This window comes from Bos mutus, chromosome X (assembly GCF_027580195.1).
Source record: "Bos mutus isolate GX-2022 chromosome X, NWIPB_WYAK_1.1, whole genome shotgun sequence".
NCBI classification, from domain to species: Eukaryota; Metazoa; Chordata; class Mammalia; order Artiodactyla; family Bovidae; genus Bos; species Bos mutus.
The window spans coordinates 51,260,496-51,287,781 of record NC_091646.1 but is presented as its reverse complement, the minus strand read 5'-3'; the positions used below and the strand labels follow the sequence as shown (position 1 = coordinate 51,287,781).

General features: G+C 37.3%; 2 protein-coding genes across 6 annotated transcripts in view; one reads left to right on the top strand and one right to left on the bottom strand.

Annotated features, from left to right (window-relative positions):
• The window catches only part of TRPC5 (transient receptor potential cation channel subfamily C member 5), a 348,936-nt gene extending 339,061 nt beyond the window's left edge, over positions 1-9,875 (top strand). Inside the window, exon 11 of the mRNA XM_005903665.2 lies at positions 890-9,875. Within this exon, the coding sequence (XP_005903727.2) occupies positions 890-1,582 (693 nt within the window). The 3' untranslated portion in view covers positions 1,583-9,875. The remainder of the gene's footprint in view (positions 1-889) is intronic.
• Positions 9,876-25,551: 15,676 nt separating this feature from the next.
• The window catches only part of LOC102276206 (ALG13 UDP-N-acetylglucosaminyltransferase subunit), a 72,324-nt gene continuing 70,589 nt past the window's right edge, over positions 25,552-27,286 (bottom strand). For all 5 annotated transcript variants that reach the window (XM_070366450.1, XM_014480780.2, XM_070366447.1 and 2 more), the window contains one exon: positions 25,552-26,481. In XM_070366450.1, the coding sequence (XP_070222551.1) occupies positions 26,216-26,481 (266 nt within the window). In that variant the 3' untranslated portion in view covers positions 25,552-26,215. The remainder of the gene's footprint in view (positions 26,482-27,286) is intronic.

Below are 27,286 nucleotides of genomic sequence, written 5' to 3'. Positions count from 1 at the left end.
ATGCAGAGACTCAGAGGCAAGAGAGAATATGTTCATACAGGTGGACAGTGGCGAGCCTGGGGAAAGAGTAGAAAGATATGAAACAGGAGAGATGAACACATACCAGGCCTTGAAAAACCTTGTAGTCTGTGGTATGGCATTTTTCCTTTTTCATAAGGTCAGTGACAAGTTACTAAAAAGTGTTAAGCGAAAGAATTAAATCATCAGATGTAAGCTTTTCAAAGATGGTTTTTAAAAGAGCAATCTAGTATCTAGGCAGCCAGTGAGAGATAGAAGACATTTCACAGGGACTTGGATAAACAGGGTCCCCTGTCCCAAAATGGGGCTTCCCAGGTGGCTCAATGGTAAAGAATTGGCCTGCAATGTAGGAGATGTGGGTTTGATCCCTGGGTTGGGAAGATCCTCTGGAGGAGGAAATGGCAACCAACTCCAATATTCTTGCCTGGGAAATCCCATGGACAGAGGAACCTGGCCGGTTACAGGCCATGAGATCACAGAGTCAGATACAACTGAGCGACTGAGCACTAGTCTCATCACCTGACATTCCACTTCCCTAGTTTTATTCCTGAGTCCTAAAGCTTTTCCTCTTCTGTATCTTTCTCTATGCAGATGTCGATGAGAGCCAATACACTACTCTAATACTGTCATTGTTGGTTAACATTTCAGTCTGTTGGTGTACTCCTGATAGGGAGGTTCTGAAATCAACTTTACCAATTGCACATTTTTTTCCAATGGCCAGCCCTGCCCACAGATTTGTTACTATGTTTTTCTTGTGGTGGAATAATGTGAGATGTTTCTGGTAGTTCGTATACCTTGTGATTTGCTATGAGACAAAAACCTGGAACATTCCGAAGCTTCTTAACATAACGTGTCTTCTCTCTTGCCCTAGGAATTAAAGCAGGATATCTCCAGCTTTCGATATGAAGTGCTTGACCTCTTGGGAAACAGGAAGCACCAAAGGAGAAGCTTTTCCACTAGCAGCACTGAACTCTCTCAGAGGGATGATACCAATGATGGCAGTGGTGGGGCTCGGGCCAAATCCAAGAGTGTCTCTTTCAATGTAGGCTGCAAGAAAAAAGCCTGCCATGGGCCACCTCTCATCAGGACTATGCCAAGAGTCGGTGGTGCCCAAGGCAAGTCAAAAGCTGAGTCATCAAGCAAACGATCCTTCATGGGTCCCTCTCTCAAGAAACTGGGTCTCCTATTCTCCAAGTTTAATGGTCATATGTCCGAACCCAGTTCAGAGCCGATGTACACAATCTCTGATGGAATTGTTCAGCCACACTATATGTGGCAGGACATCAGATATTCTCAGATGGAGAAAGGGAAAGCAGAGGCCTGTTCTCAAAGTGAAATTAACCTCAGTGAGGTAGAATTAGGTGAAGCCCGGGGCACTGCTCAGAGCACTGAATGCCCTCTAGCCTGTTCCAGCTCTCTTCACTGTGTATCCAGCATCTGTTCCTCAAATTCTAAACTTTTAGACTCCTCAGAGGATGTATTTGAAACATGGGGAGAGGCTTGTGACCTGCTCATGCACAAATGGGGTGATGGACAGGAAGAACAAGTTACAACTCGGCTCTAAGTCAAGCCGTTATCACATGTCCTGGAACTCAGAAAATTTCTCATTTCTTTGCTCTCAGAGGTGACATAGAATATGATTCCCTCACTGCTCCCCCACTAGACAGGAGAGTGAAACTCCTATTGCTTTCACCATCTTTTATAGCTACATTCATTTTTTTGTTCTTGTTATTAGTATTACTATTATTTGCCTTTTTATACCTATAAAACACTAAGTCCATTTCATAACCAACTGAAGGGGTATTTGCCCCTAATCAGCAGAGGTGCAGTCAGGTGCTTAACCCTTTGGCTTTGCTTTTCTTACCCTTGCTTCCTTGAAGCTCCAGGTGCCACTTCGCTACTGTCGCTGCCGCACAGATTCCTGACCTTCCTTGGGATCTCACACCATTTCCCCACAGGGCTGAGGGCTGTGCTCAGCAGTCCCCACCAGCTATCAGATGAGGCAAACTCACCTGCCTATGTTTGTTGCCCTTCAGTGCTCCACGCTGCCCATTCTGGTTCAATGAACAGCATCAAAGGGAGACTGAATAGACTCCAAAGAATTGTCAGCTTGTGGTTTCTAGGTATAACTGGCTTTCGTGTTTTTGTTTTTAAACACTACAACTTCTCCTTACTGTGGGGGCTGTTGAGTTTTTTGTTTCTTAAAGACTTGTGAGTTTCCTAATGTATGCCAGTGACTATTTACCCCCATAGTATATGTCATATCTAATAAGTTAGTGAATTCCTTTCCTGTGTTTGTGTATTTCAGTTAGCTTACTACATCTTAAAATTTGACAGTATCAAGATTAGTATTTAGGATGTGGACTCTTTTTAAAAACTTTTCCTGCACTCTAGCCAATAGTCACTACATCTCATACATTGGTATGAAAAAATAATTAGCTGGCATATTTATAGGGTTCTATCTACTGTTGATAGTTTTAATCATTATTGCTATCAAAAGTATTTCTAAGATAAAAATCTGGATTTGAAAATATTTTATCAGAAAAATGACATCTTGCTGAGGTGTCAGAATCTGAAAACAATTTCATTTTAATTAATTGCTCTCTGATAAAACAAGAACAACAAAACAATTTTAGGTCTAGATAACTTGATTCAAGTTGCAGTTTTACTGCTCAGAGGAAACAGTGGAATTGCATGTGTAAACTGATGTTAAATATATAACATAACAACCCTAGTGAATTCATGGAACTACAAACATGATCCAAATTCTACTGTCTTTAAAGAAAACTGCATTATACACCAAAACAAATTATTTTCCACAGCTTAAGAGTACCTCATCAGAAAACATAGGTTAAGGTTATAAAATGAAGCCCATAATGTGTGTGGTCATAATGTTAGACCTGGTAACCAGTGACTGATTACCTGCTAAACAAGGGTGGTTCTTACCAACATTAGCACAAAGGTATCCCCAACTTACACTCTTAACACATGACCTAAAATAGCTCAAGGTCTGAGTCCTGGTGATTAAATTAACACATAGCTCAAAAACATAAGAAACTTAATTAGTTGTCACCCTGTTCTTGCAAAGGCCAACAGTAATAGGAAACCATCTAAATTTATGTGTATACTTTCTGGCAAAATTTAGTGAAATTCTCAGTGCAAATATGCCGCCAAAATGGTTTTTGACAGTGTAGTTTCTGTTATTTGAATTGATTCCCATTCCAGCCCTAGCTTCAGTGATTGACAAAATATTCTACAGGAAAAAGACACAAACTGGGGATAAAGGGGAAACAAGAGGAGGTATTGAAGAACAAAGTTCAGATCCAGGAAAAAGTGACCAAGAGAACAAGCTGCATCAAGGTCCATTTGGCAAGAGATTATCACAAAATAATTCCTTGATCATACCTGAAGTGATCATTTACTCAAACCTGCTTCTCTAAGTGGGACTATTCTAAGTGGCCCTGACATCAGTAACAGGTTACCTTCCAGAAGGAAGTTTTCTAAAGTTACATATTCAACTTTCCCAGTTTCCAAATTCACTTTGAATAATAAATAGCACCTTGGCTACATTTCTTTTCATATTGATGGCACCAGAAACCGATGGCCCTATTTCATCTCTCTTACAAATGCATGTACTTATGATAACCTAGGCTTAATTGTTCCAGCAGTTACTTTATCAGTTTGTCAGAAAATAAGGATAGCCAGGGATAGAGCCATGGTCCAAAATACAGTCTTCTCTATGTGCCAAAGAGAGAATATGTATAAGTCATAATAGCAATCTCTACTACTGAAAGAAACCAGTGTCATATTTCATTCCTTTTCAGATCGTCTCAGGGTTATTGTCTTTATGACGTGAGCTTAAGATTTCACCAGCTATGCTCAGGCCTAGCTGTGTTGGGGATTGAAGCCAGTTAGCGGTTAAAGCTAATCAGTTATTGCCCTAACGTCTATGATGGTGACACCAACATTTTTAATAACTCTAATTCCAGTAGAAAGTAGGAAAGGAAAGAGACTTGTGTTAACTCTGTATCAGCTACTATCAAGAAAGACATTCCAAATCAAATGTTTAACTATGTTCTCTGACCCCAGAGAAGGTATAAGTCAACTTGAGAGTAAATTTATAAACATAAAAGTTAGAAGTAAAAGAACCTTAGTGGGGATCCACTCAATTCTTATTTTACAAATAGAAAGAAAAATGAGGCTCAGAAAATGATAATGACTTGCTCAAGGTCAGAAAGCCAGTCAACAAAGCCAGCTCTTCTAGATCATAGAAACAAGACATTTACTATTAAGCATATATATACAAAGGAGATGTGGAAATGGATTGGCCACTGTACCTTTTTGTTCATTCGCCCAAAATGCCATGAACTCCATAATTTAAGACTGACATATTTATATGTAAAGTTAAAAATGTACTCCAAAGTCAGATATAATAATAAATGATTCAAGAATCACTTTTTGTCTAAATATACTACGGTTCACCTCCACAACAGGTGAACTTCTTATCATTTATGGACACCTATATTTGTTTGATTCCATCATAATTATATTAACTTCTCCTTCATAATAACCCACTCCAGTACTCTTGCCTGGAAAATCCCATGGATGGAGGATCCTGTTAGGCTACAGTCCATGGGGTGGCAAAGAGTCGGACATGACTGAGCAACTTCACTTCACTTCATAATTAGTAAGGGTAAAATTGTTTACAAAGAAAATATCTGATGTATATTCAAAAATGGCCATTGTTGAAGTAGGTCCTCCACTTACAGCTTTAAATCCAGTAGAGTATAAAGAAAAAGGAATGATTCCAAATTCAAAGTCATTACTTTTGGAAGATGTCAAATTTTATAGGGATATAAATCTCCAAGTTATGCTCCTGTCCACTTATATAGGCATACTGGAAAATTTTCTGATTCTTTTTGCCTCTCATAGTCATTTTTCATTCCACTCTGACCTAATTTAGGGCATTTCAGCTAAGTTCAAAACATCTAAACATTTGTCTGCATTTGATTAAAGACACAAACACACACACACACACACACACACACCAAACCGCCCCGCCCCATGGCCTCTACCTTCTGAATGACTTAAAATGAGTTGATAGCTTAGCTAGGAAATATAAATAACCATTTGACATTCATATTGCCTTGTGCTGAGACTGAAGGGTTGTTTTAACTAACAGTTTAAGTGGCCCAGATCTTGGTTTGTTCAACCATTAGGAAAAAGTACTTGAAGTGAGTCAGGCATTCTTTCCTATTTAAAAAGTACACAAGAAAAATTGATCATATTATTTTGGTAATCACATTTCAAAACAGTGTTAGTAAACAGATTGTTTGTATACACACAGCTAATATAAGCTGATGTAGTTATCTGAATCACTTAAATAACCTTCCCATATATACTTGTCAGCTCCCTTCAACCCCAAACCCTGTGGCTTTGCCTCAAATCTGTGTAGATTCTTTCTTTGACATGCTTTATCTAGATAACTGTTCCAAATACACAATTTGTTGGTGTAGAACTAGTCATTGGGAATCGAGTACCCCAATTCAGTGTGAGCGTTACTTTAGTACAGAGAAATGCTATTTCTACTCTATTTCCAAAGACCCTTCCCATCGCTTTTTCCAACAGATGTGGGTCGTGGCTTGCACTTTTTGGGGATGTTTGTAAAAGTGAGAACCTTATCTGTGTGCGCATGTACACACACACACATGCAATGAAACTTAATAGCATTTGATTGCTCTGGCTTGGCCCTTCATCCCTTTTGGTAATTACTAAATCATTTTGAAGGGAGGGGGACAGGAATAGGCTCAATGGAAAGAAACTGCCTGAGATGTGATGAGGAATTGCTAAAATGAACCGCCAAGGCAGCATCCACTGTAGTACAGCTGTTCAAACAGCGCTCAGGACTTGGTGTTTCCAGTTTGAAGGAAAACCAAAGCTTGTCAGTCAGAAGAGAGAACTTACCTATAAAAAAACAAATATATATATTTTTTGTGAATTAAAGTCTGCATAATTCAGATTTACTGTATACTTGCGATATTACTATTCATATGTTGATATGTGGCCTAGGATTTTCATCTATATACTGCATGGTGGTCTAGAGAAGGGGCTGATAGGTGGTTTTGAGAGCTTTAAGAAATTGAATGTTTATTAAGAAATAAAGGAGTTAATTGCTGGAATGATACAGGCAGCTGGCCAGGGTGCTTTAGCATTTTTAAACTCTAGAGTGGATTTGTATCTTATACTTGTTAGTTTATTGGATCTGAGTTGTGGTCTTTTTCTAAAGATATACCATGAGTGTTTGTGGTACTTGAGAGACATGTACATATTAAGAATTATTAATGTTTAAATATAAAATCAAGTGGAATGCCCTTATGCCAAAAGCTCATCTGATGTGCAAACTGTGAAAGTTCTGTAGCAACTTCTCCTTATTATCCAAATGAAAGGCAGTTTCCATAGTAACAAAAAGAGCCTGCAAATTTTGGTCATTGTAATCAACCTTCATCAGTCCATCACTATAGCACACATTTGCCCTAACCTCATCCCTCACCCTCAAAAAAAAAAAAAAAAAAAGCCTCCTGACAACTCCAAATGACTTGATAGAACCAAAACAAACTAAAAGAAGAAGAAAGGCCTGCAGTGTGAATGCCATTTTCAGCAATGTGCAGGGCATTTTTCTCTTTGACTTTGTCTATGAGCAAGTTCCAGAGCCACCTAACACCCCAGGAGCTGCACTTCAACACAGGAATACACACGAGACATCACCCTTGGAGGCAGTGTGACTTTTGTTTTAGCCTGTGATAACCAACCATTTGCAAGTACACTTAAGCTAGGTTTGGCCATTTTGTCTTGTCCCACAATGTTCAATATATCCCACAATACTCACTGGGACTCATCACCTTCTAACCTAGTAACCCTCTTGACAAATCTCTGGTCTTCAACAACCCTTAAAACTGACCCTTGGGTGACAAGACAAAAAGGAGGCTTTGGGCTTTTATGGGGAGTGCTTGAGGTACTTGGTGTGGTAAAGAGATAATCGGAAAAGCTTTCAAAGTAAGGACTAGATAGATAAGCACTTTAAAATGTAGTGCTGAATCATCACACCGTCAAACTTTTTCAATAACCAAACTGAGGTGGCACTCCTTGATTTTTAAAATATGTAGTTTCTGGATTAAAATATTAACATCATCATTTTCTCCCTTAACACAACCCGAAGCGCAATAGTATATGCAAACTATCTCTGAAAAAACTGCAAATCTTTTTTCAAAGGTTGAGTTATATATATATTGAGATTGAATTTCAGATCACAGCACATTCTCACCTTGTGATCACTGTATTCCTAAATTCAACACATCAGACTCATAGTAAGGTTACATTTTAAATTGTACAATATCACTGTCTTTTATAAATATGTACATATGACCAATTACTGAAAGGAATGATTTTCCCACATTTTATCTAAGAAATGAAATTAATTTACCAAAACTCTACAGAAAAGAGAAATAAAAGGTGAAAGTGGGAGAGGGTAGTATGGAAGAAAGCTAGATTCTATATCTGATGTCATAGTTTGAAAGTGAAAGTTGCTCAGTCGTGTCTGACTCTTTGAGACCCCATGGACTATACAGCCTATGGAATTCTCCAGGCCAGAATACTGGAGTGGGTAGCCTTTCCCTTCTCCAGGGGATCTTCCTAACCCAGGGATTGAACCCAGGTCTCCCACATTGCAGGTAGGTTCTTTACCAGCTGAGTCACAAGGGAAGCCCAACAATAATGGAGTGGGTAGCCCATCCCTTCTCCAGCGGATCTTCCCAACCCAGGTATTGAACCGGGTCTCCTGCACTGCAGGTGAATTCTTTACCAACTGAGCTATCAGGGAAGCCCCTATCATAGTTTGGCCTCATAATTTAGGATAAACATATAAAGTGAGATTATAAAATGAGACTGGTATTTTCATAAACATGGCAATTAATATGCCCAAATTAATGTTGTTCTTCAAAATTCTTCAAAGTAGCCACCTTAAGGTGTACCCATATTCGAATACTGACATTACTCAAACCATCATGGACTCCTGCTTTGGGGAGGATGTTCAAAACACACAATACAATCTCTGAATACCCTCAATGGTAGAAAATCATAATCTTATAAAATTAAATTCCAAGAAACAGTCAAAACTAATTTTAGATTCATACTTGATAAAAATTTGGACAATTGGGGTTAGTTCTTTTTCTGGTAAAAAATAATTTTCAACTGCTGTCACACAATATGCACTTTAATAGGCACAATTATAAAACAAGTTTCTTGTGGGGTTTGTGAAGTAACCTGAAACTGTTCTTTGGAATCTCGTTTTTTCCTTATCAGCTCTGAGGAATAATTTGTGTACAACTACCTGCATCCATTTAAAGTGTACAATTCAGTGAGTTTCACAGTTGTGTATATCCCTAGAATCATCACCACCAAAATGAAGATGCAAAAATTTCCATCAGGCCCAAAAGAAGCCTTGTTCCTCTTTCAAGTCTGCAATCTAGTTTCAAACATGCTTGGAACAGTGCCAGCCTTACTGGAATAAGTTTATAGCTTCCCAAGGAGGAAACATTAAAGAACACCATGTTTAGATATAGAACCATCATTGATTTGAGAACAACCTTAATGACTTAGCTCTTGAAATATTTGTATTTAAACAGTAAAACACATTCCAATTTCCAATGGCTTATGTTGTAAATAAACTCAGAATTGGCTTCCCAAACTTTGTTTGATCCATAAGAAATCATACTTTATAATACACAGGCTCTGACAGCTAGGCTGTTAGCAGGAAGAAAGAGCAGTAAAGAAAAGCCCTAGCTGCCCCAGAAAATTGAGGGGAGGGTTTTGGATTCAGAGGTGCTCTAGTAACAGAAATAGGGGGCAGTGCTAAAGGGAAGATGGCAACAGCTAGCTGAAATTTCAGGTCATTTGAAAATCACATGTTAACACTTGGTATTTCCTATATAAAATACAGTCATATTATTTGAAGTACAGGTTCATCCATTTTTGGTCTCATCTTGCAGGACTTCCTTTTACAATATGTATTAAGCAATCGGTTTAAATAACCAAAGCAATGTAGCCTGTGGTCCAATAAGCAGAGTGGTAACTGTGCTTTGTATATACTTGGGCAGGAGAAGCAGTCAGAATCCTTGAGTGTCTAGTAGGATTCACTGAAACCAATCACACTAAAATGAAGGTTGTGTGAACTCAAGAGGAAACCTTGAAACCCAAGGGGTTAATACATTAGTCTGTAGTTTTCTTAATGTTAAAGACAATCCAATAAATTATTAACCTAAAAACTTTTAACTGTTCAAATGACTCTTCTAGCATAGCAAAAGTAAACCCATACGTTCTCTAGTGAAAACATTTTAATTTGTCTGTTTCTTATAACATAAATGCATACCAGTGGTAGGATTCAAGAAAATATCACTATTTAAACTCCTCACAGGATTCAAGATTTCTCAAAAACAGGTTGAAACTGAGGATGAAGAATTTCTTCCTATTCAAAACAACGAATGTAGTTTGGAGCCAACATTTGAGGAAGATAAAGAATACTTTTAGTAAACACAGGCAGTGTTTAATTAACTTTCTTAGCCTAGTTGGAGGCCCCAATTACACATCACACCACACAGAAAATGTATGCATCAAACTTCAGGTTAAAATTGTATCTCCTGAGCTTAATCATGAAAAGGGAAAATTCTAAATGTTTGTGTAAATGGCATTTTGGCTTTACAGACTATTTTAAAAGCTAAAAACTTGAGAAAACTATTACTTTTATTTAAATATTTTCTGTAGGAAGCGCAAAGCTGTCATCCTTAAATGTGTTAAAACGTATCTTGTACAATAAAAAGATTTTGTGTGTTTTTAGCTTCAGTATAAACAAAAATAAAGCATTTACTTTTTCCTCTGAAATGTATGGCTGCTGAGATTTAAGGTGTTCTTTTCCTCCCTTTTGCAACATAATCATTTCTAGCCACCTATTGTTAATAAACATTTGTGAACAACGATGGATTTTACACTATAATTTAACCAGAATACACACTTAAGGGAGACCTCCACCATCCAATATATTTTTAAAAAGTAGATGATTAAGAATAAACATAACTCTAACTTTTATACTTCCCATTAAATAAAGCTGTGTTAAATATTTAGAAAACTGCAAGCATTCATAAACAACTTTGAGATGATGAATGAAGGGACCAGTACAGCTACAACTTACAATACTGACAAAACTGAGTATCCAAAGAATGATACATGTTGTAGAGAGCTATTTCAACCTGTGGATCAGTGAGAAGAATCATAAACTGGGGTTAGGCTGGTCATTAATAAGCTAGTATAATCTGAGTACATTTGGGTAATATTTTCTGAAACTATCAGTTGACATTTCTTTTCAAGTTTTTTTTTTTTTTTCTGTAGTCATGTACTCTTTAGCAATTAGCTTTCCCCTAATTAATTCAGATTCCTAAAAATTTGTCTTTTATTTTACATAATTAACTTTTAGGCCATCAGAGCATTGGTTAGGATATCAGACCAGCTTAACGTTCAGTCAAATAATTCATTCCAAGTGCTGGCCTAATTATTCTAAGTGTAACTGGGTATAGAACATTTATACATTGGTTAGATAAGACAATTAAAAAAGCAGTAATATATCTAGAAAAGATGTGCAACTACTATATGCAAACTCCAACAACTCAATAACAAAAACACAATTTGAACAATTTCAAAAAGAAATATATATGCCAAGTGAAGAAGCAGATGGAAAAGTGTTAAATTACAGGGAAACGCAAATTAAAACCACGAGATAATACTTACTACCAAACCCATCAGAATGGCTAAAATCACAAAGACCAATACCACCAAATGTTGATGAGGATGAAAAACAACTGGAATTCTCATATGTTGCTGATGAGACAACAAAACGGTACAACCATTTCAGGAAAATTTCCTGCATTTCTGTACTAGTCATATACATAACTTATGATCCAGTAATTCCAGGAAAAATTAAAACAAATGCTCACAAGATGACTTGTACAAAAATGTTCATAGCAACTTCATTCATATCCAAAACCTGGAAATGGCCCAGGTATCCACCAACAGGAGAATGAATAAATAAACAATGGCTTTTGTGTACAATGAAATGCTGCTCAGCAATAAAAAGAATTATATACACACACCATGGATGAATTCCAAATACCTATGCTAAACAAGTCTTACACAAAGGAGTGAATGCTCTGATTCATTTACTTACACTTTGAAAAACAAACTATGATAGGAGAAAAATCAGAAGAAACAGTGGTTGCCTAGGGGACTGGGACGGGGGAAGCAGTGATTGACTGGGAAGGAGCATGAGAGAATTTTCTGGAGTGATGAAAATATTATCTTGATAAAGGCCTGGATTTCACGGATGTGTTATTTGTAAAAAGTTCATTGTATCAAACACTTTAAGATTTGTGCATTTCATCACATGTAAACTTTTTTTTTTTCTGAAAAGAACCTTAAAAAAAATGAACCTTTAACACATACTAAACTGTAGTTAACAATATGTATGCTTAAATGTTTAGTGGGGAAATGTATTTAAGTCTGCAATTTTCTTTATAATCATCAAAAAATAGGATTTATAGATGGGTATGTAAAAAAGTAAGTGTAGTAAGATGTTAATTATATAATCTAGGTGGTGAATATATAGATGTACACTGCACAATTATTTCAACTTTTCTGTCTAAAATTTTCAATAATAAAATGCTGGAAAAAATAAGCAGCAATTCAAGAAAAGAACTAGGTTAATAAAAGCCAAAACTACACCATGCTTCAAAAAATTCAAAACAATTAGGAGGAAGAAAACTTCTTGAATAATTGAAGCTATTTGAGCAAAGTTAAAAGAGAGAAAGAAAACTAGAAGTTCAACTGCTGATGCAACCAAAATAGCTGAATAGAAGTTTGTTTTTTTTGTAGGGTTATACATGTAGTAGAACTTTTATTGTGGTAAGAACACATACCATGATATTTCCCTCATAGTATTTTTAAGTGTACAATACAGTTTTGTCATCTATAGGCAAATGTTGTAGAACGGATCTCTGGAACTTCTCTTGTGTTACTGAAATTTACCAAGAAAAAAAATTGTTACTTGGATCTGGTTAATACACTAGCAAGGACATAAAACAGTTTAAGTCAAGAAATTTAATACCTTAGTATTATGGTAGAATTTTTTTCTGTGATTCTGCAAATTATTTAATAACCTATATTAAATTTCTTAGAAAGAGCCATAATATCTGCAAGAAAATGTTTACTAGTTGATTAGGAAAAGGGGCTGAACACCCATATAAAATCTATTATTAATAGTTGGCATGAGAAAAAGAAATGCAAAAAGGCAAAATGGTTGTCTGAGGAAGCCTTACAAATAGCAGAGAAAAGAGAAGCTAAAGGCAAAGGAGAAAAGGAAACATATACCCATTTGAATGCAGAGTTCCAAAGAATAGCAAGGAGAAATAAGAAAGCCTTCCTCAGTGATTAATGCAAAAAAATAGAGGAAAACAACAGAATGGGAAAGACTAGAGACCTCTTCAAGAAAATTAGAGATACCAAGGGAACATTTCATGCAAAGATGGGATCAATAAAGGACAGAAATGGTATGGACCTAACAGAAGCAGAAGATATTAAGAGGAGGAGGCAAGAATACACAGAACTATACAAAAAAGACCTTCACAACTCAAATAACCACGATGGTGTGATCACTCACCTAGAGCCAGACATCCTGGAATGGGAAGTCAAGTGGGCCTTAGGAAGCCTCACTACAAAGTTAGTGGAGGTGATGGAATTCCAGTTGAGCTATTTCAAATCCTAAAAGATGATGCTGTGAAAGTGCTGCACTCAATATGCCAGCAACTTTGGAAAACTCAGCAGTGGCCACAGGACTGGAAAAGGTGTTTACATTTCAAGCCCAAAGAAAGGCAATGCCAAAGAATGCTCAAACTACTGCACAATTGCACTCATCTCACACGCTAGCGAAGTAATGCTCAAAATTCTCCAAACCAGGCTTCAACACTATGTGAACAGTGAACTTCCAGATGTTCAAGCTGGATTTAGAAAAGGCAGAGGAACCAGAAATCAAATTGCCAACATCCGTTGGATCACTGAAAAAGCAAGAGAGTTCCAGAGAAACATCTACTTCTACTTTATTGACTACACCAAAGCCTTTGACTGTGTGGATCACAACAAACTGTGGAAAATTCTTAAAGAGATGGGAATACCAGACTACCTTATCTGCTCCTGAGAAATCTGTATGCAGGTCAAGAAGTAACAGTTAGAACTAGACACAGAACAATAGACTGGTTCCAAATTGGGAAAGGAGTATGTCAGAGCTGTATACTGTCACCCTGCTTAACTTATATGCAGAATACATCACGCAAAATGTCGGGTTGGATGAAGCACAAGCTGGAATCAAGACTGCCAGGAGAAATATCAATAATCTCATATATGCAGATGACACCACCCTTACAGCAGAAAGCAAAGAAGAACTAAAGAGCCTCTTGATGAAAGTGAAAGAGAAGAATGAAAAAGTTCACTTAAAACTCAACATTCAAACAACTAAGATCATGGCATCTGATCCCATCACTTCATGGCCAATAGACCAGGAAACAATGATAGACTTTATTTTGGGGGGCTCCAAAATCACTGCAGATGGTGACTGCAGCCATGAAATTAAAAGATGCTGGCTCCTTGGAAGAAAAACAGTGACAAACCTAGACAGTATATTAAAAAGCAGAGACATTATTTTACCAATAAAGGTCCATCTAGTCAAAGCTATGGTTTTTCCAGTAGTCATATATGGATGTGAGAGTTGGGACTATAAAGAAAGCTAAGCACTGAAGAATTGATGCTTTTGAACTGTGGTGTTAGAGAAGACTCTTGAGAGTCCCTTGGACTTCTAGATCAAACCAGTCAATCCTAAATGAAATTAACTCTGAATATTCATTGGAAGGGCTGATTCTGAAGCTGAAATTCCAATACTTTGGCCATCTGATGCAAAGAACTGACTCATTGGAAAAGATCCTGATGCTGTGAAAGATTGAGGGCAGGAGAAGGGGACAACAGAGGGTGAGATGGTTGGATGGGATCACTGACTTGATGGACATAAGTTGAGCAAGTTCCGGGAGTTGGTGATGGACAGGGAAGCTTGGCATGCTGCAGTTCATGGAGTTGCAGAGAGTCGGACATGACTGAGCGACTCAACTACTATGACAGCATGTCTAAAATCTTATGTTTCTTTTCAGGATTCAAGGCAAAATATTTAAAAATTTGAACTTTGACTAACTGTATAATCATTCTCTCTCTAGATGGTCAGTTTCCAAGGCAGTTTTTCTTCAACTAGTATGAAAGTTTTCAAACACAAAAGTAGAGAGAATAGAACAATGAACTCAAGTTTCAATATTTATAAATGTGCAGCTTACCTTTCATCTTTAAACACCATTCCCCAGATTATTTTGATGTGATACCCAAAATACTCTAAAGCAGTTCTACTGCTTTATGCTTTTATAGGTCTTATAGCTTTTTTAGATACTCTAAAGCAGTTTTAGTCACATGTAGGTAGTTACCTAATCTCAGGTCCATCCTTTCCCAAAGCTTTATCTCCCCATATTCAGACATCCTACACATCCCTGAAAATCCCTTTGATAACTGAGGCAGAAGAGAAGACAAGTGTTCTAAATCAAGTTGCTCAAACTGAAATTTAACATTCTAGGTAAGATGGGTGAAACAAGAGGTTGCCTTTTGCTGTATGAGTTCTCCTGAATTCTCATTATAAATGGAAATATAAATGGCTTCAAAGAGGTTTCCTGTAAAATGGACTAAGTCTGCCCCAGATTTAGAAAAATCTAGGTTAAGTTCACCCTCCTCCAATGGACCATTTCATTATTCATGGAGATTTATGTCTGAATTAAGTTCTGAATATATGCTGTTTGCATAAAAATCATAATGTATGCTTATACCTTTATTTCCAAAGCTAATTAAAAGGTTATGCCTTGTTTTAGGCTCTAAGGAAACAAAAGATGTTTTAAATTCAGAAATCTTGAATTTCAACAGCAAAACAGAATCAATCTTTTCATCTGCTCTTAATCAAGGCAGAAACCCACAATTAGTTTTAAGAATAAATATACACTGCATAAAAATTAATTCTAATGGTTTTTCCTCACTATGGAAATGAAACAGCTTTCTACTTCTGGTGTAAATCAAATTTATCTCAGGAAAAGGGTCAAAGTAAAGGGTCCAGAACAAACCACAGTGCCTTTATATCCTCCTTACCCTAATAATTCTAAATGGATGAAATCTGGGTATAACAGCCGATAAAAGAAAGGATGCCTTTTGTAACATTAATCATAACTAAAGAGCCGATATATAAAAAGTCTACCACAGTAGTAGACTTATGTTGTATATACTTTATGAGTATACAACTTATGTTGTATATACTTATGTATACTATATATATTATATATACACTATATATAATACATTATATATATATACTCTATATAATATATACACTTATATACACTATATGCTTATAATATATGTTGATCAAACATACATCTTTTATTGTTGTTCAGTTGCTCAGTCATGTCCAAATCTTTACAACCCCATGGACTGCAGCACTCCAGGCTTCCCTGTCCTTCATTGTCTCTCAGAGCATTCTCAAACTCATGTCCATTGAGTCAATGATGCCATCCAACCATCTCATCCTTTGTTGCCCCCTTCTCCTGCCTTCAATCTTTCCCAGTATCAGGGTCTCTTCCAATGAGTCAGTTCTTCACATCAGGTGGCCAAAGTATTGGAGTTTCAGCTTCAGCATCAGTCCTTCCAATGAATATTCAGGGTTGATTTCCTGTAGGATTGACTGGTTTGATCTAGCAGTCCAAGGGATTCTCAAGAGTCTTCTCCAGCACCACAGTTTGTAAACATCAATTCTTCAGTGCTCAGTCTTCTTTATGGTCCAACTCACACATGGTCCAACTCATACATGACTACTAGAAAAACCATAGCTTTGACTATACACCTTTGTTGGCAAAATGATTTCTCTGCTTTTTAATACGTTGTCTTGGTTTATCACTGCTTTTCTTCCAAGGAGCCAGTATCTTTTAATTTCATGGCTGCAGTCACTGGACCCAGTGATTTTGGAGCCCAAGAAAATAAAGTCTGTCACTGTTTCCATTGTTTCCCCATCTATTTGCCATAAAGTGATGGGACCAGATGACATGATCTGAGTGTTTTGAATGTTGAGTTTTAAGCCAGCTTTTCACTCTCCTCTTTCACCTTCATTTAGAGCCTCTTCACTTTCTGCTACCAGGGTTGTGTCATCCACATATTAGAGGTTATAGGTATTTCTCCTACCAATCTTGATTCCAGCTTGTGCTTTATCCAGCCTGGTATTTCGCACGTAAACTGCATAAAAGTTAAATAAGCAGGGTGACAATATACAGTCTTGATGTACTCCTTTCCCGATTCTGAATCAGTCTATATAGCCTTGATATACTCCTTTCCCAATTTTGAGCCAGTATGTTGTTCCATATTCAGTTCTAACTTTTGCTTCTTGACCTGCATATAGGCTTCTCAGGAAGCAGGTAAGGTGGTCTGGTATTCCTGTCTCTTGGAGAATTTTTTTTACAATTTGTTGTAATCCACACAGTTAAAAGTTTTAGCATACTCAACGAAGCAGATGTTTTTCTAGAATTCTCGTTTTTTTCTATGATCCAACGAATGTTGGCGATTTGATCTCTGGTTCCTCTGCCTTTTCTAAATCCAGTTTGTACATCAGGAAGTTCTCAGTTTACACACTACTGAAGCCTAGCTTGAAGGATTTTTGAGCATAAGTTTACTAGTCTGTGAAATGAACACAATTGTTCGGTAGTCTGGACATTCTTTGGCATTGCCCTTCTTTAGGACTGGAATGAAAACTGACCTTTTCCAGTCCTGTAGTCACTGCTGAGTTTTCCAATTTTGCTGGCATACTGAGTGCAGCCCTTTAATGGCATCATCTTTTAGGATTTGAAATAGCTCAGCAGGAATTCCATCACCTCCACTAACTTTGCTTGTAATAATGCTTCCTAAGGCCCACTTGACTTCACATTCCAGGATGTCTGGCTCTAGTGAATGGTCACACCATCGTGGTTTTCCAGGTTAAGATCTTTTCTGTACAGTTCTTCTGTGTATTCTTGCTACCTCTTCTTAATCTCTTCTGCTTCTGTTAGGTCTATATTAGCTTCTGTCCTTTGTTGTGCCCATCTTTGTATGAAACGCTCCCTTAGTATCTCTGATTTTCTTGAGGAGATCTCTAATCTTTCCCATTCTATTGTTTTCCTCTATTTCTTTGCATTGTTTACTTAAGCAGGCTTTCTTTTCTTTCCTTGCTATTCTTTGAAACTCTGCATTCAGATGTGTATACCTTTCCCTTTAGTTTCTTTTCTCAGCTATTTATAAGACCTCTTCAGACAACCATTTTGCCTTTTTGCATTTCTTTCTCTCAGGGATGGTTTGTTCTTTGCCTCCTGTAAAATGTTATGAACCTCTATCCATAGTTCTTCAGGTACTCTATCAGATCTAATCCCTTGAATCTATTTGTCACTTCCACTGTATAATTGTAAGGGATTTGATTGAGGTCATAACCTGAATGGCCTAGTGGTTTCACCTACTTTCTTCAATTTAAGTCTGAATTTTGCAATAAGGAGCTGATGATATGAGCCACAGTCAGCTCTAGATCTTGTTTTTGATGACTGTATGGAGCTTCTCCATCTCCAGCTGCAAAGAATATCAATCCGATTTCAGTATTGACCATTTGGTGATACCCAGGTGTAGAGTTGTCTCTTGTGTTGTTGGAAGGGGTTGTTTACTATGACCAAGTTCTCTTGGCAAAACCGTTAGCCTTTGCCCTCCCTCATTCTGTGCTCCAAGTCCTAGGTTTGGAGTTTTTATTATTATTATTATTACTATTATCAGAAAGACCTCTTCCTTTTTACCTGAAAGCTGCCTTCAAAACCCACTGCTGATTTCTGCAGCAGTACAGGTTACCTTCATTTCCCTGGTGGCTCAGATGGTAAAGAATCTGCCTGCAATGCATTACACTCAGGTTCAATCCCTGGGTCAGGAAGATTCCCTGGAAGGAAATGGCTACCCACTCCAGTATTCTTGCCTGGAGAATCCCATGGACAGGGAAGCCACATGAGCTACAGTCCATGGGGTCGCAAAGAGTGAGTGACTTTCACTTCACAGGTTACCTTCACTGTTCAAACTCCCAAAACAGTATAGGAGGGTCAGGGCACACTCTTTGATTATCTCTTAGGGAAGTCTGAATGTAAAGCATAAACAAGTGGACTATACTTGTATGACTTATAAACAGAGCATACATACCACTGATTTCAATTGTGATAAAAACACGTTGATCTTGGGTTTCTAAGTTAATAACAAGTATTTCATTAAATTGCATTAAATTAGTAGTGGAAATGAAGGCAAGGCAACAATCTACAAGTTTAAAATATAAACAAATTAACTGGAAGCCTAAGCCAACATATTTATCTCAAAGCTACATAATTTCCAGACCCACATTCTCAAGATACACTACAACCTTCTAAAACACTGCTTAGAATCTAATTAGTGAACCATTGACAGTTATAGATATAGGAAAATCACTTGCTATGAGTTATATACATTTCAGAAATGCTGCATATTTGAAAAACACTGGAGAGGGGTTGTTCTAGATTTGAAGCTTGACTATAATAAACATTTACTTAAAATAATCTGTAGGCTGCACAAATTGTGAACCCAGGAGGTTAGTAGAGAAAAGCTGACCAGGCACTACTGTCCATCTTTCTTTATTAAAGTTGTCAGATGCCAACTTGTAGAGCAAGAATTTCTAAAGATGAAGGATGGAAAACCAAAACACTACCAGTTCCATGTCTATTATGAAGCAGAAGCTTTAACTAGTACACTGATTGATTTGACACTATTATCAATTATCTCAAGAATAGTATATTGAAGATAGGATATCCTCTTTGAAATGGATTCCATTCTAGTTTTTTCAACTGTTCAAGCCCTGAGTCTCAAATGGTTATTTTTCCCTGGGGTTTGCCTTAAGGTGGAAAAGAACAGAATGATTCACAAGCATAAATAACTTTTAAAGGAGGAAATATTAATAAGTTTTGTGGCAACAAAATAGACGTTTGTAGGTGAGACAGAGCAGAGCATTGTGATGAATTACGTCTCAGAAAACTAATGAATACAGAAAATTTTGTGGTCTTTGGGTAGGTTAAAGGGAGAAGGCAGAAAAGAAAGGCTGATAAAATAAGTCTCAGAGAAAGCTAAAGATAAGGTAGGCCTGGGCAGATATGAGGTAAATCTAAACAACTTAAAGATTCAACAGGGGTGGTCCTAAGACGGTGGAGGAAAAGGATAGGGAGACCACTTTCTCCCCCACAAATTCATCAAAAGATCATTTGAATGCTGGGCAAATTCCACAAAACAACTTCTGAATGCTAGCAGAGGACACCAGTCACCCAGAAAGGCAGTGCATTCTCTTCCAAAGAAGGTAGGACAAAATATAAAAGACAAAAATAGAGACAAAAGAGTTAGGGATGGAGACCTGTCCCAGGGAGGGAGTCATGAAGGAGGAGAAGTTTCCAAACACCAGGAAACCCTCTCACCGGCAGGTATGTGGGGAGTTTTGGAATCTCAGAGGGTAACATAACCAGAATGGAAAAAAAAAAAAATACAGAATATGTGCCTAACTGCAACTCCCAGTGGAGAAGTAGCCCAAATGCTCATGTCCACCAGCAGCAAGCAGGGGCTGAACAGGGAGGCACAGGTTGCATGCTTATGGTAAAGACTGGGCCTCAATGCCCTGAGGACAATCTGAGGGAGCTAACATGAGAGAGCAACCCAAACTCTGGGTTAATCAGAGAGAGGAAAAAAAAAGGAGAGAGAAAACATTCCCGCAAAAAGCTCTAACCTAAGGCACACCCTGGTCTGCTCACAGAACAAAGGATTGAGTGAATACCAGAGGACAGCTAGCCAGCTGCAGACAGGCCCATTCCCCTGTGAGAGGCGGAGAGGCAGGTGGGCAACAGCCAGAGGCAGAAGGCAAAGGGCAATCTTGGCCCCAGAGACAGATCCTCCACCAAACTGTGAGCAGATTCCCAGTTGCTAACCAAGTCTTCCTTGGATCCTGGACGGTTGACATCCACCAGGAGGGTCAAGGCTTGAGATCAGCTCCCCAGAGGAGACACATGGCACACCTGAGACAGTGCTCTCATTGCACACCCAGGAAACCGAGCAGCTGGGACCTGGGAGGTGATAAGACACACCACACACCTGGGACAGCACACTTGCCAAGCACCTGGTGCCTGAGCTGCTTGGACCTGGGAAGTGCACAAAACGCAGGCCCAACCAAGTCTGTGCCTTTGTGCAGTACCTGAGAACCTGAACCTGAGTTTTAAACCTGGGAAGTGGGACAACGTCAAATGCCACAACATTTGAATCACAGCAGAAGAAGAGAAAAAGAAAGGCCATGAGAAAATACTTGAGAGATAATAGTTGAAAACTTCCCTAAAATGGGGAAGGAAATAGTCACCCAAGTCCAAGAACCCCAGAGAGTCCCAAACATGATAAACCCAAGGCAAAACACTCCAAGACACATACTAATCAAATTAACAAAGTTCAAAAACAAAGAGCAAATATTAAAAGCAGCAAGGGAAAGGCAACAAATAACACACAAGGGGATTCCCATAAGGATAACAGCTGATCTTTCAAAAGAAACTCTTCAGGTCAGAAGGGAATGGCAGGACATACTTAAAGTGATGAAAGAGAAAAATCTACAACCCAGACTACTATATCTAGCAAGATCTCATTCAAATATGAAGGAGAAATCAAAAGCTTTATAGACAAGCAAAAGCTGAGAGAATTCACCATCACCAAACCAGCTCTTCAACAAATGCTAAAGGATCTTCTCTAGACAGGAAACACAAAAAAGGTGTATAAACTCAAACCCAATACAACAAAGTAAATGGAAACGGGATCATACTTATCAATAATTACCTTAAATGTAAATGGGTTGAATGCCCCAACCAAAAGACAAAGACTGGCCGAATGGATACAAAGACAAAACCCCTATATATGCTGTCTACAAGAGACCCACCTCAAAACAAGGGACACATACAGACTGAAAGTGAAGGGCTGGAAAAAGATATTTTACACAAATGGAGACCAAAAGAAAGCAGGAGTAGCAATACTCATATCAGATAAAACAGACTTTGAAATAAAGGTCATGAAAAGAGACAAAGGACACTACATAATGATCAAAGGATCAATCCAAGAAGAAGACATAATTATAAATATATATTTACCCAACATAGGAGCACCGCAATATGTAAGACAAATGCTAACAAGTATGAAAAGGGAAATAAACAGTAACACAGTAATAGTGGAAGACTATAATACTCTATTCACACCTATGGATAGATCAACTAAACAGAAAATTTGCAAGGAAACACAAACTTTAAATGATACAATGGAGCAGTTAGACCTAATTGATATCTATAGGACATTTCACCCAAAACAATGAATTTCACCTTTTTCTCAAGCGCACACGGAACCTTCTCCAGGACAGTTCACATTCTGGGCCATAAATCTAGCCTTGGTAAATTCAAAATAATTGAAATCATTCCAAGCATCTTTGCTGATAATGTGGTAAGATTAGATGTCAACTACAGGAAAAAAACCTGTTAAAAATACAAACATATGGAGGCTAAACAACACACTTCTGAAAGCCAACAAATCACAGAAAAAAATCAAAAAAGAAATCAAAATATGCATAGAAATGAATGAAATTGAAAACACAACCCAAAACCTATGGGATTCAGTAAAAGCAGTGCTAAGGGGAAGGTTCATATCAATACAAGATTACCTCAAGAAACAAGAGAAAAATCAAATAAAAAACATAACTCTACACCTAGAGGAAAAAAAAAAGTAGAACCCCAGGGTTAGTAGAAGGAAAGAAATAAAAAAAAATTAGGGCAAAAATAAATGAAAAAGAAAAAACACAGCAAAAATCAACAAAGCTAAAAGCTGGTTCTTTGAGAAGATAGATAAAATAGACAAATCATTAGACAGACTCATCAAGAAAAAAAGGGAGAAGAATCAAATCAACAAAATTAGAAATGAAAATGGAGAAATCACAACAGACAACACGCAAATACAAAGGATCATAAGAGACTACTATCAGCAACTATATACCAATAAAATGCACAACTTGGAAGAAATGGACAAATTCTTAGAAAAGTATAACTTTCCAAAACTGAACCAGGAAGAAATAGAAAATCTTAACAGACCCATCACAAGCACAGAAATCAAAACTGTAATCAGAAATTGTCCAGCAAACAAAAGCCCTGGACCAGACAGCTTCACAACTGAATTCTACCAAAAATTTTGAGAACAGCTAACACCTATCTTACTCAAACTCTTCCAGAAAACTGCAGAGGAAGGTAAACTTTCAAACTCATTCTAGGAGGCTACCATCACCCTAATACCAAAACCTGACAAAGATGCCACAAAAAAAGAAAACTGCAAGCCAATATCACTGATGAACATAGATGCAAAAATCCTTAACAAAATTCTAGCAATAAGAATCCAACAACACATTAAAATGATCATACATCATGACGAAGTGGGCTTTATCCCAGGGATGCAAGGATTCTTCAATATCTGCAAATCAATCAATGTAATATACCACATTAACAAATTGAAAAATAAGAGCCATATGATTACCTCAATAGATGCAGAGAAAGCCTTTGACAAAATTCAACATCCGTTTATGATAAAAACTCTCCAGAAAGCAGGAATAGAAGGAACATACCTCAACATAATAAAAGCTATATATGACAAACCCACAGCAAACATTATCCTCAATGGTGAAAAATTGAAAGCATTTCCTCTAAAGTCAGGAACAGGACAAGGGTGTCCACTTTCACCACTAATATTCAACATAGTTTTGGAAGTTTTGGCCACAGCAATCAGAGCAGAAAAAGAAATAAAAAGGAATCGAAATTGGAAAAAGAAGAAGTAAAAACTCTCACTGTTTGCAGATGACATGATCCTCTACATAGAAAACCCTAAAGACTCCACCAGAAAATTACTAGAGCTAATCAATGAATATAGTAAAGTTGCAGGATATAAAATCAACACACAGAAATCCCTTGCATTCCTATACACTAATAATGAGAAAATAGAGAAATTAAGGAAACAATTCCATTCACCATTGCAAATGAAAAGAATAAAATACTTAGGAATATATCTACCTAAAGAAACAAAAAGACCTATATATAGAAAACTATAAAATACCGGTGAAAGAAATCAAAGAGGACACTAATAGATGGAAAAAAATACCGTGTTCATGGATCGGAAGAATCAATATAGTGTAAATGAGTATACTACCCAAAGCAATCTGTAGATTCAATGCAATCCCTAACAAGCTACCAACGGTATTTTTCACAGAGCTAGAACAAATAATTTCACAATTTGTATGGAAATACAAAAACCCTCAAATAGCCAAAGCAATCTTGAGAAAGAAGAATGGAACTGGAGGAATCAACCTGCCTGACTTCAGACTATACTACAAAGCTACAGTCATCAGGACAGTATGGTACTGGCACAAAGACAGAAATATAGATAAATGGAACAAAATAGAAAGCCCAGAGACAAATCCATTCACCTATGGACACCTTATCTTTGACAAAGGAGGCAAGACTATACAAAGGAGAAAAGGCAATCTCTTTAACAAGTGGTTCTGGGAAAACTGGTCAACCACTTGTAAAAGAATGAAACTAGATCACTTTATAACACCATACACAAAAATAAACTCAAAATGGATTAAAGATCTAAACGTAAGACCAGAAACTATAAAACTCCTAGAGGAAAAAATAGGAAAAACACTGTCTGACATAAATCACAGCAGGATCCTCTATGGCCCACCTCCCAAAGTAATGGAAATAAAAGCAAAAATAAACAAGTGGGACCTAATTAAACTTAAAAGCTTTTGCACAACAAAGGAAACTATAAGCAAGGTGAAAAGACAGCCTTCAGAATGAGAGAAAATAATAGCAAATGAAGCAAATGACGAAGAGTTAATCTCAAAAATATACAAGCAGCTCATGCAGCTCAATTCCAGAAAAATAAACGACCCAATCAAAAAATGGGCCAAAGAACTAAACAGACATTTCTCCAAAGAAGACATACAGATGGCTAACAAACACATGAAAAGATGCTCAACATCACTCATTATCAGAGAAATGCAAATCAAAACCACAATGAGGTACCATCTCACACTGGTCAGAATGGCTGCGATCCAAAAGTCTACAAACAATAAATGGTGGAGAGGGTGTGGAGAAAAGGGAACCCTCTTACACTGTTGGTGGGAATGCAAACTAGTACACCCACTATGGAGAACAGTGTGGAGATTCCTTTAAAAACTGGAAATAGAACTGCCATATGACCCAGCAATCCCACTGCTGGGCATACACACTGAGGAAACCAGAACTGAAAAAGACACATGTACCCCAATGTTCATTGCAGCACTGTTCACAATAGCCAGGACATGGAAGCAACCTAGATGTCCATTGGCAGATAAATGGATAATAAATCTGTGGTACATATACACAGTGGAATATTACTCAGCTATTAAAAAGAATGCATTTGAATCAGTTCTAATGAGGTTGATGAAACTGGAGCCTATTTTACAGAGTGAAGTATGCCAGAAAGAAAAACACTGATACAGTATATTAACGCATATATATGGAATTTAGAAAGATGGTAACCATGACCCTATATGCAAGACAGCAAAAGAGACACAGATGTAAAGAACAGACTTTTGGACTCTGTGGGAGAAGGCTAGGGTGGGATGATTTGAGAGAATAGCATTGAAACATGTATATTGCCATGTGTGAAACAGATCGCAAGTCCAGGTTCAATGCATGAGACAGAGTGCTCAGGGCCAGTGTACTGGGATGACTCTGAGGGATGGGATGGGAGGGAGTTGAGAGGGGGGTTCAGGATGGGGAACACATGTACACCCATGGCTGATTCATGTCAATGTATGGCAAAAACCACTACAGTATTGTAAAGTAATTAGCCTCCAATTAAAATAAAGTAATTAATTTAAGAAAAAGATTCAACAACTAGTTGAAGAACATGGCAATGAGAAAGTAAATCTAGATTAAAATTCCATGAGGGAATTAGTATATTTTAAAAAGGAAAAACAGAAACACAACTTAAAGGAACATTCTCAAGAGAAAAGAACTAGATATAGTAGTATGCATTGCAATATCTTGAGATTAAATAACATTTCAATTGACCCTGCCAGTTCATGCTATAAATTCATGTTTTTTGCCAACCAAAATAGCAGGGGAAAACATATGGACACAATGAAATATCTGGTACTCTTTGCTGCCATGAAAATGCAAAAGAAAAAAAACATCTCAGTCATTTTAGCAATTTTAAATGCTGATTTTTATTTACTGCTAATGTGCAAAGGACATCAATACTGTGCAGTAAAACAATTACATAAATCCAATATTAAACAATAGTATATGGGATAAATCTAAAGCAGAGCACCATGTGCCTTCAAAACTGGTTAATATCATAGAATGCAACTCAGGTCAGACGATTCTTAAGAAACCTGAAGAGCTCTCTCTTTTAATATTATTTAGTTACCGAGAAGCAAATGCTCTTGGTTTTGCTTCCTTTTCTAGAAAAAAGTAGAAGGCTTTCCAAATTTGTATTGTTTAATATGATGTGTGACATGTGAACCCAGGAAACAGTTCGTATGATTTATTCCTTTTATCAGTTGGTACAATCAGCTAATATAAAGCTGACAAGCTGGCTGACAAGAAAATAGCTGAATACAAGGAAATGTGCTCAAATATGGGGCTAGTTGTACATTCATCTCAATTTCGTTATTTACAACCCAAAGAAATACTCCTTTATTTTAAAGTACTATTTTAAATCAAAAGATAAAATAATCTTAAAGACAGATATAATAGTAACCACTCTAACCACCCTAAATCACTTAAACACTAACATAAAACACTTTTTAAAGCCAAAATAGCAAGAAAGATGGCAGTGCAATAATACTTCATACTGCTGAATCTTACATATTCTGAGGTACATAATGAGAAGCTGAGGGAGGGGCAGCAATATAGCCAAGTGGCCCAGGATTCATAGCACCATGAATTTGTGGAGAACCACCATACGCTGCACCAACTGGATGCCAGGGAGCAACATAGGGATAATCTGGCACAACAGGAAGGCAAGAATCAAAACCTGGCAAAGGTGGCTGCCCATACGGATCTGACATCACTGGATAATAGACTGCTCCATGAGGGACAGATGCAGGGTCAGCATTTGGAAAAGTACCTGAAACAAAGAAAGTACACTTCATATACAAAGATTCACTAAACATCAACATAAATAGATGTTCTTGAGGTAAAAATGAAATTAACTAATTAAATTAATTAATTAATTAGCATTAACTCTAAGAAAAGATCCTAGAATTGTAGGAGAAACACTTTGGATATGAACATTACTGACTAAAACAGACTACTAAAATATAAAAATTTTCTAATTAAAATTAAACATATATGTATATAAAATATATCAAATGTACTCTACCTAGAGACAGCTACCTTTCTGGGATGAGTTAGGTATCAACAGACAAAATACACAAAGAAACATTCTCTAGAGTCATTTTTGTCAATTAAGTTCTTAAAAGAGTTGGTCAGAATTATCAAATATTTTTCCCGTATGACACATATCACCCAAATAGCCATTTTGTATTATTTTAGCAATTAAAAATTCAAGTGTTTTTACAGTTTTGTCTATACTTGAAGGTAAAATTCTGAAAAGCATTCCAAAAATTTAAGAGTCATCCTTTGAATGTCATTAATATGCTGCTGCTGCTACTGCTAAGTCGCTTCAGTTGTGTCCAACTCTGTGCAACCCCGTAGACGGCAGCCCACCATACTTCCCCATCCCTGGGATTCCCCAGGCAAGAACACTGGAGTGGGTTGCCATTTCCTTCTCCAATGCATGAAAGTGAAAAGTGAAAGTGATGCCACTCAGTCGTGCCGACTCTTAGCGACCCCATGGACTGCAGCCTACCAGGCTCCTCTGTCCATGGATTTTCCAGGCAAGAGTACTGGAGTGGGGTGCCATTGCCTTC